We start from the raw sequence: 14,116 nt of genomic DNA, 5'->3' as shown, positions 1-14,116 counted from the left end.
ATCAAATAATATATACTCCATCCGTCCCAGAATATCTGTCTTTCTCGCTTCCCGAGAAACAACTTTAACAAAAATATATATTAAAAAATATTATTATTTATGATACATAATTAGTATCATTGGAAAAATCTTTGAATCTAGTTTTTTAACAAATTTATTTGGAGACACAAATGTTGCACATATTTTGTACAAATTAAATTAAAGTCGTGGCACGGACACCGAAAACGACAGATAAATTGGGACTGAGGGTGTACATAGCAGTTACTCGTACTATATGAATTCATAATTCCCTCCCCAAATTGACGCCATCCAATTTATGACGCCCAAAACACCAGCTCATGGTCATGGCATCATCACCTCCGTCCGTCTCTCTTCAAAAGCTGGCGGGTCACGACTCACGAGTAGTCTCTATTCCCTTGCTGTATCGTCCGCTTGGTGTGGGGCCCGCTTCCTGCTGTGCTGAAGCAGCCTTTCTTCTTGGCACTACGCCCGCCCGCCCGCACCCTGCAGCAGAGTCCACTGTCCACAGGCAAAGGCGACAGTGAGAGAAAGAGAGCACGGGATGGGTTGAGAAACGATAGATGGAGGCACAGAGTGGGCAGCCTGCTGGATCTTGGCATCTCGCCGCTGCCGCTGCCGCCGCCGCCGCTCACTTCCGCTCCACCTGGTATGCCCTTCTCCCCGCTTCCCCCTCTCACTAGACAGACTCCGCTGCTCCAGGATTGGATTGGATCTTTGCTTCCTTCACCTATGCCGTGATTGTTGAGTACCCGCTTATCGTATTTCTTGACCTGTGTTTCGCGCCTGGATGCTCCAAAGATCCATCTTTTGCTGCTGCTGCTGCTGCTCCGTGATTCGCCTTTGCTGGGAATTGGATTGCCGGAATGGTTGGTGTTGACGGGTGGGTTTGGTTAGGTGGAGCAGCAGGCGTGGATCATGTGATCTATATCCTCTCTTTTTCTTCTTGCTGAATGGCGCCTGACTCGCGAGATGTTGCTTCCAAAACCAGCTTCTTGCCTTCTGCAGCAGTCTGCAGCATCGTGCCTAGCAGAAACATCGCGCCTCGATGTTCCTGTCTTATCGGGAGGTTTCGTTTCTGGGGAAACGGATTTTGGGTTCTGTTGGTTTCCTGTTTATTTATAGTATAGATATATGTAAATAAATCCTTGATTGGTTTGTTCACCGGTTCTATTGGTTACCTTGTTTCTCGGTCATTTTGACAGAATTGTGATTGCTTTTTTTACTTCACACGAAGGAAGCGTTGCACTATCACTTCGGTAGCGCTTACTGTGCATGCATAATTTTTTCTCGTCATCCAGTTACTGAGGGCCAGTGTTATCTTTTTCTTGGTTCCAGTTTGGTGCAGTGTGGGCAATTTATCCACTAGTAGTATCTTCGGGCCAGTTCACGACTTGCCGCTGGTACGTACTAACTCATAGTCATAGGCATGGTGTCCTTGAGTCCTCTTCATCGTTGCTGCTGATACCTTGCTTACTTTATCTTATTCAAGTCATTTCTGTTTGTAATAACTTTGCAGGTGCTGATTCCGTTGATCCCACAACTGAAATGTAGGGGAGGACCCTCATGGTTTTGAGGATAAGATATTGCATCTCTGCATTGTTCTAAGTGCTGAAGAAGTAAGGCATTATTTGTTGGTTGGAGTAGTCTCTGTTGCTATCCGGCACCAATGGCGACTTTGGTTCGTCATGATTCAAGGCAGTACTCTTGGTTGTGGGTTAGCCATATCAGCCCCAAGAACTCGAAATGGCTCCAGGAAAATATCAGCGGTGAGTTCATTGCTATCTTCAGTTCATCTTTACCAAAGAGCATTTTTCCTACTTTACTTCAAGGCAAAGCTTACAGTCAGCCAAGCACATGCTCATGCACTGTTTGTGTCCTATCTATCATGATATTCCTATCCTTGTTCTACAATGTATATACGAGTCAACTTGGAAATTCAATGCAGTACACTTATTATTCAGTTGGAACAACATTTCTGAATTTCTTTGCTCATGATCCGAGCAATTACATATGAATCTTTCTGCTGCATTGGACTGTTTTCTCAACGTCATTCTTTCTTTTGATAAAAAAATTGCACATATTTTATTTGATTTTGGAAATATTTTCATAATCTGTTAACACTACGTTCTAAACTGTTGGCCATATATTTGCGCAAGAGTTTTCATTTGATGTGTTAAAGAATTCTCTGGAGAGAGTTTCTGCTGCATTGGACTGTTTTCTCAATGTCAGTCTTTCTTTGATAAAAAAAATGCACATATGGTATTTGAATTTGGAAATATTTTCATAATCTGTTAACACTAGGTCATAAACTGTTGCCCATATATCTGTGCAAGAGTTTTCTTTTGATGTTTTAAAGAGTTCTCTGGAGAGAGGGAGAGGGAGAGAGGCATTTTTATTGGTCCAGTTAAACTGAAGTCTATTTCTGTTGGAAACACTTGGGCAGCTTAAATGTTTCCTTTGATGCCTTCTTTTTTGTCACTGCGAAGTAACTAACATTGGTCCATATGTGTTCCTTTTTTTCATAACTATGGAATCAATTTGAAGATATGGTTGCAATGAAAGGACTGCATTTATAAGTGTGGTCCATGAACTAATTGGGTCTTGTTTTGTGCAACAGACATGGACACAAAGGTTAAAGCAATGATCAAACTTATCAATGAAGATGCTGATTCTTTTGCAAGGAGAGCAGAGATGTACTACAAGAAACGTCCAGAGCTAATGAAATTGGTGGAGGAATTCTATCGAGCATACCGTGCACTGGCAGAAAGATATGATCAGGCCACTGGGGCACTTCGCCAGGCTCACAGAACAATTTCTGAAGCATTTCCAAATCAGATGCCGTCAATGTCAGATGAGTCACCCTCTGCTTTCAGCCAAGAGATGGAGCCTCATACTCCAGATATGTCTACTTTCACACGTGCGGCATTTGATTCCGATGATCTTCAGAAGGATGGAGTTGGTGTGTCACCACAACATTTCACCTCCAAGAGGAATGGTACACACCCTGAGGAAACCAGCGCATTTTCAAGTCGAAAAGGTCTAAAGCTGTTCAATGATTTGTCATCGAGTGGTGAAAATGCTCCTCGTGCTGGTTTTGATGGAAAGGTGCGGAAAGGCCTAACTTTTGAAAGCCCAGAAGTTAAAGGGAAAGATGATATCAGCAATGAGATGGCAAATTTGCAACAAGAAGTTGCAAGACTATTAGCCGAGAGCCAGAATCTGAAACAGCAGATGTTGTCAGAATCAGAGCGGGCAAACAAAGCTGAAAATGAGATGCAAATGCTCATGGCAACAGTATTGCAATTAAATGCTGATAAAGACACATCACTTATGCAATATAATCAGTCCTCTGAGCGAATATCTACATTGGAGTCCGAGCTCTCGAAGGCGCAGGCTGACCTCGAGAAGTTAACTGATGAAATGGCTGCAGATGTCCAGAAGCTAATTAATGCTGAAACACTCAATATTGCTATACAGTCTGAGGCTGAGGGTTTGGATCAGAAGATGAAGATGCAGCAACAAGAACTAGAACAAAAACTTAAGGAATTGGAGAGTTTCCGCTTGAGCTTCCAGGAGGAGCATGAAAAGCGCATGCAGGCTGAAAGTGCTTTACTTTCCCAGGGGAAGGAACTTGCTCAATCTCATGAAGAAGTACAGAGGATGGCTATAGAAATAAAGACAGTGAATGAAAAGTTGAATGAGCTCAAGCAGACCAAGGAGGTCCTTGAGGACACTGTTTGTGAGCTGAAGAAGGATGTTGAGCACCTTGCAGAACAAAACCAGTCCTCTGAGGTGCTTATACAGAAACTTGGTGACGAGAAAAATACACTCAAGGATTCAAAGAATGAACTTCAAAGTGAAATACAAAGCCTTAAGAGCATCATTTCACAGCTAAACACTGAGAAGAATGCAGCTGTGCTTCAACACCAGCAGTCTGTGGAGCAGGTTTCGGTACTCGAATCTCAGCTGTCAAAGCTACAGTCAGAGCTAGATGAGGCTGAGCAGAAAATACAGTTGCTGACACAAGATCTTGAAAAGAAGAAAGAAGAAGCGGACAATGTCCATTTCAAGCTGCAAGATGAATGCCATAGGCGTATGCAAATTGAAGCAACTCTTCTCATGACAGAGGGTCTGCATTCCCAGTTGCAAGAAGAAATGAGAACGCTGACACAAGATTTTGATGGATCAAAAAAGAAGCTTAGTGAGCTGGAAAATAATAAGTTAGACCTGGAGAGCACACTGAAAGAACTGAAGAACAATATTTTAGGTTTGAACTCGGAGAAGGATGCAGCACTCCTTCAGCAACAGCAGTCTTTAGAGAAAGTATCTGATTTGGAGTTAGAACTCTCAAAGATGCAGTTGGAAATGGAGAAGTCCGAGCAAAAAATTCTCTTATTGGAGCAAGAAATTACACGGAAGAATGAAAGTGTCGACAGCCTGGAGATAAGTTTGAAAGATGAATGTGAGAAGAGGCTACAAGCCCAAACATCGTTTGTGTCATTGGAGAATATGTATTCCCAGTCACAGGAAGACGTTAGTAGGTTGCAGATAGAGATTGAGAAGCAGAATGGCAAGTTGTATGAGTTGGAGAACTTGTCATCTGAACTTAACAACACCATCCTACTTATAAACACTGAGAAAGATGCTACCCTCCATGAGAACCAGCAGTCCTCAGTGAGAATATCGGATCTTGAATCTGAACTCGTGGCCTTGAAAACTGAACTGGAGAATGTTGAAGGAAAAGTTAAGATGATAGAGCAAGAACTCATATATAAGAAACAAGAAGCGGATAACCTCCAAATTAGCCTACAAGATGAAACTAAAAAACGGCTTGAAGGTGAAGCATCTCTTCTTATGATGACAAATCTTCACTCCGAGTCACAAAATGAAGTGAGAGAGTTGGCACTGGAACTCGAGAAGCTGAATGGTAATTTAAGACAGGTGGAGAACAGTAAGGTTGATCTTGAGAACATTGTAACCAAGCATACGGAGGAAATCCATATCCTTCGTGAACAGAATCTTTCTACTGAGCTTATGATAAAGGACCTTCATCTTGAATTGGACGCATTGAAGGATTTGAATGTGAAACTTCAGGCAGAAATGGGGTTACACATAGGTGAAAAAGAAGCACTTCAGAGAGAATTTACTTCTCAAAGGGAAGAGAAGGAAAATCTAGAGGAGATACACCATACTCTGGTTGATGAGATGGATACCCTAAAAACCACTGCAACAATGAACCAGAAGTTGATTGAGGAGTTGCAAATTACAAACTCAAAACTGAAGGAGGTGTGTGCAAGGAGTGAGGTTGAGAAGGCACTTCTCTCAGAAAAACTCCAAGAGGTGGAGAAGCTATCTGAAGACTATTCACTCCTGGAGAACTCACTTTCAGATGCAAATGCTGAAATGGATGCATTGAGGGAGAAGATAAAAGTACTTGAGGCTTCAGAAAGCTCTCTCAAGGATATAATTTCCTGTCATGTTTCTGAGAAGGCTGTTCTTGTATCAGAGATAGAGATCCTTGGTAAAAGATTATCTGACGCTTCAGAGAAGAATTCTATCTTGGATATCTCATTGTCTGATATGAAAATGGACCTAGAAGATTTGAGAACAAAGCTGAAAGATTCTGAAGAATCCTGTCAGGCTCTCCTTGCAAATAACTCAGCTCTTTCTGGTGAAATGGATGCATTGAGGGAGAAGATAAAAGCACTTGGGGCTTCAGAAAGCTCTCTCAATGATATAATTTCCTGTCATGTTTCTGAGAAGGCTGTTCTTGTATCAGAGATAGAGATCCTTGGTAAAAGATTATCTGATGCTTCAGAGAAGAGTTCTATCTTGGATATCTCATTGTCTGATATGAAAATGGACCTAGAAGATTTGAGAACAAAGCTGAAAGATTCTGAAGAATCCTGTCAGGCTCTCCTTGCAAATAACTCAGCTCTTTCTGGTGAAATGGATGCATTGAGGGAGAAGATAAAAGCACTTGGGGCTTCAGAAAGCTCTCTCAATGATATAATTTCCTGTCATGTTTCTGAGAAGGCTGTTCTTGTATCAGAGATAGAGATCCTTGGTAAAAGATTATCTGATGCTTCAGAGAAGAATTCTATCTTGGATATCTCATTGTCTGATATGAAAATGGACCTAGAAGATTTGAGAACAAAGCTGAAAGATTCTGAAGAATCCTGTCAGGCTCTCCTTGCAAATAACTCAGCTCTTTCTGGTGAAGTGGATGCATTGAGGGAGAATATAAAAGCACTACAGGCCTCAGAAAGCTCTCTGATGGAAGCAATTTCCTGTCATGTTTCTGAAAAGACTGTTCTTGCATCAGAGCTAGAGATCCTTGGTAAAAGTTTATCTGAGGTTTCAGAGAAGAATTCTATCTTGGATGTCTCATTAAGTGATATGAAAACTGAGCTAGATGAATTGAGAACAAACCTGAAAGATTCTGAAGAATCCTGCCAGACTCACCTAACAAATAATTCAGCTCTTTCTGCTGAAAAGAACCACCTGTTCTCTCAGGTACATACTGATGTAAACCTACATACTAAGTTTTTTTTGTTGAAGTAGAAATTAATATTGTTACACTGTCATAATTTTTGAACTGGTCTCATCTCATGTCCTTCTGTACATACATTTTTTTTCTCATATATTGTATTATGTAAATTCTTTCTTTTAGTTGGAGAGCATTACATTGGCCATGAAAGCCCTAGAAGGTATGCATGCCAATCTGGAACTGAAGCACTCCTCTGTATCCAGAGAGAAGGATATTGCATATGATCAAGTAAGGGAACTGCAGGATCAGTTGAGAATTAAGAACGAGGAATTTGAAGTGTCAGCAAAGTCACATCAACTGCAAGCAAACAGCTATGAGAAACAAATTTCTTCTCTGCAAGAGAAAAACCATTATATGGAGGAGGTGCTTCAACAGGAACAGCAGAAAAACATAAGTGCTTCTATTAGTACAGTTATTTTGGAGAACTGTTTGGTCGATGAACAAGACAAGAAGGTCGCTCTTTTCACTGAATGCCAGAAGTATGCCGTGGAAAATCATTCGGTCAATATGTTAGTTTCAGAGTTGATGGATGAAGCTAGAAATCATGGAGAGGAGAGAAAAACATTGCTAACGCACAATGAAAAACTGAGGGAAGGGATTTCAAAGCAAATGAAGGTTCTGAATATCTGCAAAGATCTAGGACCTGCTGATTTAGCTGAGGACGAAGTTCTGTTGCAGACTGTTTCAGATGAAACCATTAACATTCTGAAACTTAAGGATGAAACTGAAGATGTGAATAGGCTCATGGACACCGAGCTCTCAGTTCTCTCAGTAGTTTTGTTGCAAGTAGGGATGGAGCTCAGGGACCTGCACTTACGGAAGTGTGCCCTTGAGAAAGAAGTGGAGAGTGGAGAAGCAGAGTCGCTTTCTTTGCAAAACAAAAACCAACAGATGTTGGAACAGAACGAACAACTAAGGAATGGATTACAGGAAAGCAGTGAAAGGGAGAAGGTGCTGAAAACTGAAGTATTCCTCATACAAGAGAAACTATCTTGTTTGAGAGAGTCCTACCAGACCTCACAAGATGAAATTTCCAACCTGACCGAAAAAAATGAGTCCTTGTGTAAGGAATACCAGTCCTTGAGTGAGAAGTACAATTCCTTGGAAGATGAGAATGATACTGTTCTTGAAGAATGCATGATGCTCGAGAACTTGTGCCTCTTCTTTAGGGGACATAATAATGAGATTGCATCTGCATTGGCTTCTCTTACTGATGAGATGGCTTTGTTGAGTTTGGCTAAGGACGATCTTGATCTCCAAGTTAATGAGCTGAGCAGAAGGTCAGTGGTGCTTGAATCAGAAAATAGTCACTTAAAGGAGTATATCATCTACTTGGTAGAGATTCTCAGAACTCGATTAGTCCTTTCAGAGTTTGATTTGGGCATCAATCAATGTGTCTGCCAGGAGTTGGTTGTTGAACTTGAGAATTGCATGACACAGTTGGTGCAGAAGGATGATGAGCTAATGGAAGCAGAAGAGAAGGTTCAACTCTTGCAAGAAAAGAACCGGGAACTCTGTGGAGTTGCTGGGTCTCTTCAGGTTGCAATCAAAGGTGCTAAAGTGGTGAAAGGAGAACTGGAGAAGAAAATCACAAGACTGATTGAACAGTGTTCTAGCAAGGATGACGAAATTTTACTTCTTCACCAAAACAATGAGGCATTGCAATCAGAGGTTGAGCATTGTGAGAGGGAATTTGTTGTTCTGATGGATGATGCAATTACATCTTCAGTGAATTCTGTGGTCTATGAAGAAAAAGTATTCAAGCTTTTGATGAATGGTAAAGCTACAGAGAATAGAGCAATATCCCTAAAGGAGTTGCTAATGAAGGAGATCTCTTCCCGAGATGCTCACATTGAGGAGGTGCAGAAACAGTTGTCTGGCATTCAGGAAGAACATGAAGAACTAAAAGCTGAGTTGAACACACATCTAGCTCTCATAGCATCATTGACTGATCATGTCAGTGTGCTGGAAGAAGATGCTCGTTCTCTGTCAAAACCATGTAGTACAGAAGGCAAAGAGGTAAGCTTCTTTGTTTGTCCTTATTATTAACTAGGCACCCTTTTTGAAATCTTTCATGCAGCTAAAACAATTCTATTCTTTCAGTGAAGCAAAGTTTGACCATTTCTTAATACTTAACATATTAATATTGTAATACTTGATTGTAATCTTATGTTTTTTTTTTGCAACTGCTCTTCCTTCTAGCATCACTTATTATTTGTTGGATATTTCTATTATGGTTCGTGCACTACATGGATGTGACACTTTATCAAGCCACCTCCAGTCGTATATGCTATCCTTCCCCTTCTTGACAAGTGATCTTTGGTTGTTACAGGAAACTGCATGGGTACATCATGTGCAAGAGGGCAACGATGGGCTGGAATCTGATTGCTTACCCAAAGGAACTCCAAAGTTACAAGGGTTGATTGCAAGAATAGAAGCACTTCAAGTGGTTGTATTAAATGCTAAAGATCGTCAAGATCAGGAGTCAGCCGAGTCTGCAGCTAAATTGGCGGCAGCAAGTACACAAATTCAAGAGCTTAAAGCAAGAGGCAGCTCACGCATGGAGGCAAAAGAAATATATTCTGACCATGAGAAACAAGATGTTGAAGTCTCCAAAGGGAAGCAAGCCCAGATCATGAAGGATATTGAGCTGGACCAAATATCTACTTGTCCACCATATGGTGCTGGTGGAGCTGCCCTCTATCCCCTTGGAACTGGTGCAAATGCTGAACTTGATGACGATATGCTTCAGCTGTGGGAGGCTGCAGAGAGGAGCTGCAAGAACGAAACGGCCAAGTCCTCATCATCTGAGCACGACATACAAGCGGTTGAGAATCTGAAGAGTGAGTACCCTTCGTCTGAGCTAGTAAGGGGAAGAGACCTTGGAATCAATAAGCTAGAATTGTCAAAGGGAGCTGTAGAGCCTCATGAGGCGTGGAGCAAGAACGTACTTGAGAGGCTCACTTCTGATGCTCAGAGGCTGTTGAGCATCCAAGCGAGCATTGAGGAGTTGAAGCAGAAAATGGAGGGGACGTCAAAGGGCAAATCCCCAATGAATTCTGAGTACAGCAGTGTGAGCACGCAGCTGCATGAGACACAGGGCTTTGTCTTGGAACAGATCAATTTCAACAACAAATTGACCAGGAAGGCTGAGAACTATCCTGCGTTGTCAGATAATATGAACACCGAGCGAGAAGGGTATTCCAGCAGGAGGAAGATCTCCGAGCAGGTGCAGAAAGGGTCAGAAAATGTGGCAAGGTTGGAACTGGAGGTCCAGAAGATACAGTATGTCTTGCTGAAGCTTGAGGAAGAGCACGAGTACAGAAGGCTCAAGGTCTCTGATAAGCGCACTCGTGTGCTTTTGAGGGACTATCTGTATGGAAGGAAGGACCGTGGTGGGCAGAAGAAAAAAAAGAAGAGGGTCCCATTCTGTGGTTGTGTTCGTCCGAAATCAAGAACAGAGCCGTAACCTTTTTGTTCTCGCGGCCGAGATGCTGGCACCTGCACCTCCAAGAGGTTGGCTAAGTGTCACCTGTGCATTGGAAGAGGAGGTTTGGTGTTCCTAGGATCCCCTTTGTAATTGAGCTAGCATTTTAGTATCCTGAAGAAGCTTATGTACTAAAATTTTTGGTTCCCTGTCTAAATGAGACCATTCTAGCTAGTTTAATGTGTTAATCTCAGGTATTACTGTGATATAGTATCAAGGCGTTCTCTTTCCATCTATTATATAGCCCATGCACATGCAGTGCATTTTGCTTCCAGGTTCTGACTGCAGAATCAGTGCATTTGCCTATTAGCAATGCCAACACCGCTGCACTGGGAATAGCAAGTCCTTTAATAATCTCATAAGGTAGAACAGCGTCTCTTTCTAACCACTTAACACATGTTCAGTTGTTCGTGAACAATTTTCTATTTGTTATTATGTAACGGGCTTGGAGCTGCTATTTGCATGGTGCTCTGAAGTCTCAGAAAAGGTCTCTCTGACTTCGCAAATCTAAAAGTTTGTCTATATTCAACACGTGCAATCATTACATAGTTCGTCATTTCAAATTAATAGTGGAACTTCTTTGGACATTATTATATATACTGAAAAAATAGGAATAGCTTTTGCTGTTCTTCCATCTTCAAGGAGTACATTCAAGAGTACAATCAGACATAGATCATAGTGTCAGTGTCAATGATATTCAGAGCTTCAGACCATTTCGTCCGGCGACAGAACAGTTTGCAAAGTAGTTGCAATCTTGCAGTTTGTGTGTGCATAATCAGACGCGTCGGCAACTGTCAAGAAGATCCACTCGTCGCCGATGATTTGGAGCACCTTGGACTTGTCAAGTTTCCTCATAATCCCACTGCCCGGATTGGCCAATGCCATCTGGAGGCATCTCTTGTCAAGGCTCCTCTTGAGGTCCTCCAGCATGCCAGTACCAGACGAGTCGATGCTCCTGACAGCTCCCATGTCAAGCACGACGCACCGCAGGCTCTCCCCGCCACTGGCCCTGATGTGGTCCTCGTGGTCGTCGATCCACCGCGAGACCCTCTCCCACAGGTAGCTCGCGTTGGCGAAGCAGATGGGCGCGTCGACGCGCAGGACGAGCACCCTCGGCGTGGCCTGCGCCGTGGTGTACTGCTCCATCCTCCGGTACGCCGTGGAGCCCGGCACCTTCCCGAGAGCCGTGGTCCTCGGGCGCACGACGGAGAGCAGGACCCGGAGCACCAGCACGGCGATGGCGACGACGAGGCCGACGTCGATGCTGCGGAAGACGACGCCCAGGAAGGTGGCGACGCAGACGCAGAAGTCGACCCTGTCCACCCTCGCCAGGCGCGCCGCGGCGCCGACGTCGATGACTCCCAGCATCGCCGAGGTGATGATGGCCGACAGCGCCGCCTGCGGCGTGTACCGGAAGAGCGGCGTCAGGAAGAGCAGCGTGGCCGCCACGGCCAGAGCCATGACGGCGTTGGACGCGGCCGTCCGGCACCCGGCGTCGCGGTTCACCGCCGACCGCGAAAAGGGCGACGCCGTCAGGTAGCAGGAGGTGCAGGAGCCCGCCATGTTCATCGCCTCGAACGCGATCATCTCCTTGTTCCCGTCCACGTGGTAGTTCTTGGCCATGGCGAAGCTCCGCGCCACCGCAGACCCTTCCTGCATGCAGTGGCAGTGCACACACAAATTAATTAAACCATAGCCATGCATCTGCATATCGGATGATCGATCATTCGATCTGAAGCAGATACAAGCCACAAGGAAACAAAACGAAGTGCTTACAGCGAGTGAGATAATGCCGGTGATGATCCCGGTCCTGGCGGCGAGCCACGTGTGTGGCTACGACAAGAGCAGACTCTTGACCGACAGGGGGTTTATGCCCTTCTTGACGGAGCCGATCTAGCACAGTTGCAAGTTTAGCCATCAGTTTCATATACATAGTCTATATTGCTATCAGTAACAATTGTGTTATTTTGGTCATGCGTGCTCACCGTTTGAATACTGTACTTGTCCCCATTGATGAGATAGACCAGAAGTGTGGAGACAATGATTGACGCCAATGGCGCCGCCGCCGAAATCCAAAACAACTTGGGGCGCCTCTTGCTCTGCCAGAAGCAAGATTCTTCATTAGACAGCGTACATTACTTAAATACGTATAATTTTTGTATGTATCTTAATTGTAAGTACTCACGATGTAGCGCGTGATCTGCAGGAAGACGAAGAGGCAGGCTCCAAGAAGGAATGGTTGCCAAAGCCAGTGCGCCGACTGGGAGAAGACGGAGCGCATGACGGGCGGGCAGGTCGGTGGCGTGCGTGAAGTGCGGGAAGCCGAGGAACCCCCTGAGCTGCTGCAGGGCGACCACGGTGGCGGCGCCGCCCATGAAGCCGACGATGGCGGCGTGCGAGAGGAAGTCGATGAGGAAGCCGGGGCGGAGGACGCCCAGCGCCGCCTGGAAGGCGCCCGCGAAGAAGGTGGCCGTGAAGGCTAGGCTGGTGTACAGCGCCGGGTCCTGCGCGGGCGACGCCGCGGGACCCAGCATGGACGCGAACAGCAGCGAGATGACGGCCGTGCTGCCCACCGCCAGCTCCCGCGAGCTCCCCAGCGCCGCGTACACCAGCGCTGGCACGAAGCTCGAGTCTGTAAGCAGTGGGAGGGTTCGATCGGTCACGTTGTTTGTTGCTTGTACAATGGCGTACGACGTGCATCGTGCACATATAGATAAGAGAGATCATGCATATGCATACTCACATAGTCCCATGACGGGGTCGAGTCCGGCGAGCCTTGCGTAGCTGATGCCCTGCGGGACGGCGAGGCTGGCGATGGTGACTCCCGAGACGACGTCGGAGCGGAGCTTGCCGAACGAGTAGGACGGCAGCCACTCGAGGCAGGGGAGGAGGTAGCTGAGCACGGCCAGCGCGCGGCGGCGCCCCGCGGGCTCGCGCGCCACCGCGCGGGACGGGTCGTCCGGGAACAGCGTCTCCTTGAGCTTGGCCCCGACTGTGCTCAGCAGCGAGCGCGGCGGGGGCACCGGCACGCGCGCCAGACGTCGGCGGGCGCTGTCGTCTGCCGCCGCTGCAGGCACGTCGATGACCTGCTGCACCACCACCATGCTCTGCCTGCCTGCGTGTGCTACGTGCTAACGAATCTGTCAACTGGTGTATGTATGTGTAAACGAGATTGCGAATTGCGATCGAGAAAAGACGTGTGATGAACATATAGATCGATATAGAGGCGTGGGTGGCCGTACCCGAACGGCCGTACGTGTGTAGGAGTAGAACTGGGGAAGCAGTTCCGAGTTCCTACTCCGATCCTGGTTGGATAATCCTACTGGGTGTCTTTGCAGAGGTATGTCGATACATACGACTCGATATTGGATTACATAAATAAGTATATTTAGGCCTTTCTAGATAATCAATCGAATCCTTATTATTCTGTTCGGTTCGGAGTGAAAAACAATTAGCTAATTTTCTCCGTGATCTCTCTCGATAAGTATGCATGAATAATCAGGAACGTTTTTCCTCTGTATGTACAAACAGGCCTTTAATTTGTGGGCGTGGATAGCCCCTGAACGTCTGGACGCTGGAACCTGTCCGAACGCCCACGACTGCCCCGTCTGCTGCGCAAGCACTTCACGTATGGTCTAACCCCACGCGGCGTGTGCGCCCCACCTGAACCCATGTGGCGTCTGTGCCCCTCCCAACCCCGTGTGGCGTGTGCGCCCCCACACGACCCCTCGGGCCCTTCAGCAGCTGCAACAGGTTGCAACATATGCAATATACCCGATCTACTTATGAAATATCCAGATGCAACATCTAAAACATATGTCTGAAGGCTGATGAAACATGTGACTGAAACACTCGCAAAAACACATAAAAGGCACTTGAAAACCATTAAAAACATACGCAACATCCAGATAAAACACTTGCAACGTATATGTAAAACATATGCAACATCCAGATAAACACACTTGCAACATGCGTCTTAAAAAACATATAAAACATTGGGAACAGACGTTTGCAACATTCGTGTACACCCATTGCAATATATGCAACATACTGATCTA

The 14,116-nt window shown here is 45.4% G+C and overlaps 1 protein-coding gene and 1 pseudogene across 1 annotated transcript; one reads left to right on the top strand and one right to left on the bottom strand.

Annotated features, from left to right (window-relative positions):
- Window positions 1–411: 411 nt before the first annotated feature.
- On the top strand, window positions 412–10,294 carry LOC136525802 (protein NETWORKED 1D-like). The gene is made up of 6 exons (XM_066518666.1): window positions 412–667; window positions 1,357–1,421; window positions 1,538–1,787; window positions 2,639–6,537; window positions 6,695–8,590; window positions 8,904–10,294. The coding sequence occupies exons 3-6, from the start codon at window positions 1,688–1,690 to the stop codon at window positions 10,038–10,040; spliced, it is 7,032 nt and encodes a 2,343-aa protein (XP_066374763.1). The 5' UTR covers window positions 412–667; window positions 1,357–1,421; window positions 1,538–1,687; the 3' UTR covers window positions 10,041–10,294.
- Window positions 10,295–10,763: 469 nt separating this feature from the next.
- LOC136536681 (sulfate transporter 3.1-like) lies at window positions 10,764–13,162 on the bottom strand (annotated as a pseudogene).
- Window positions 13,163–14,116: the final 954 nt, after the last annotated feature.

The sequence above is a fragment of the Miscanthus floridulus genome, chromosome 2 (assembly GCF_019320115.1).
Source record: "Miscanthus floridulus cultivar M001 chromosome 2, ASM1932011v1, whole genome shotgun sequence".
Classification (NCBI taxonomy): domain Eukaryota; kingdom Viridiplantae; phylum Streptophyta; class Magnoliopsida; order Poales; family Poaceae; genus Miscanthus; species Miscanthus floridulus.
Note: the sequence above shows the minus strand (reverse complement) of the source record. Positions and strands in the feature narration are given on the sequence as shown.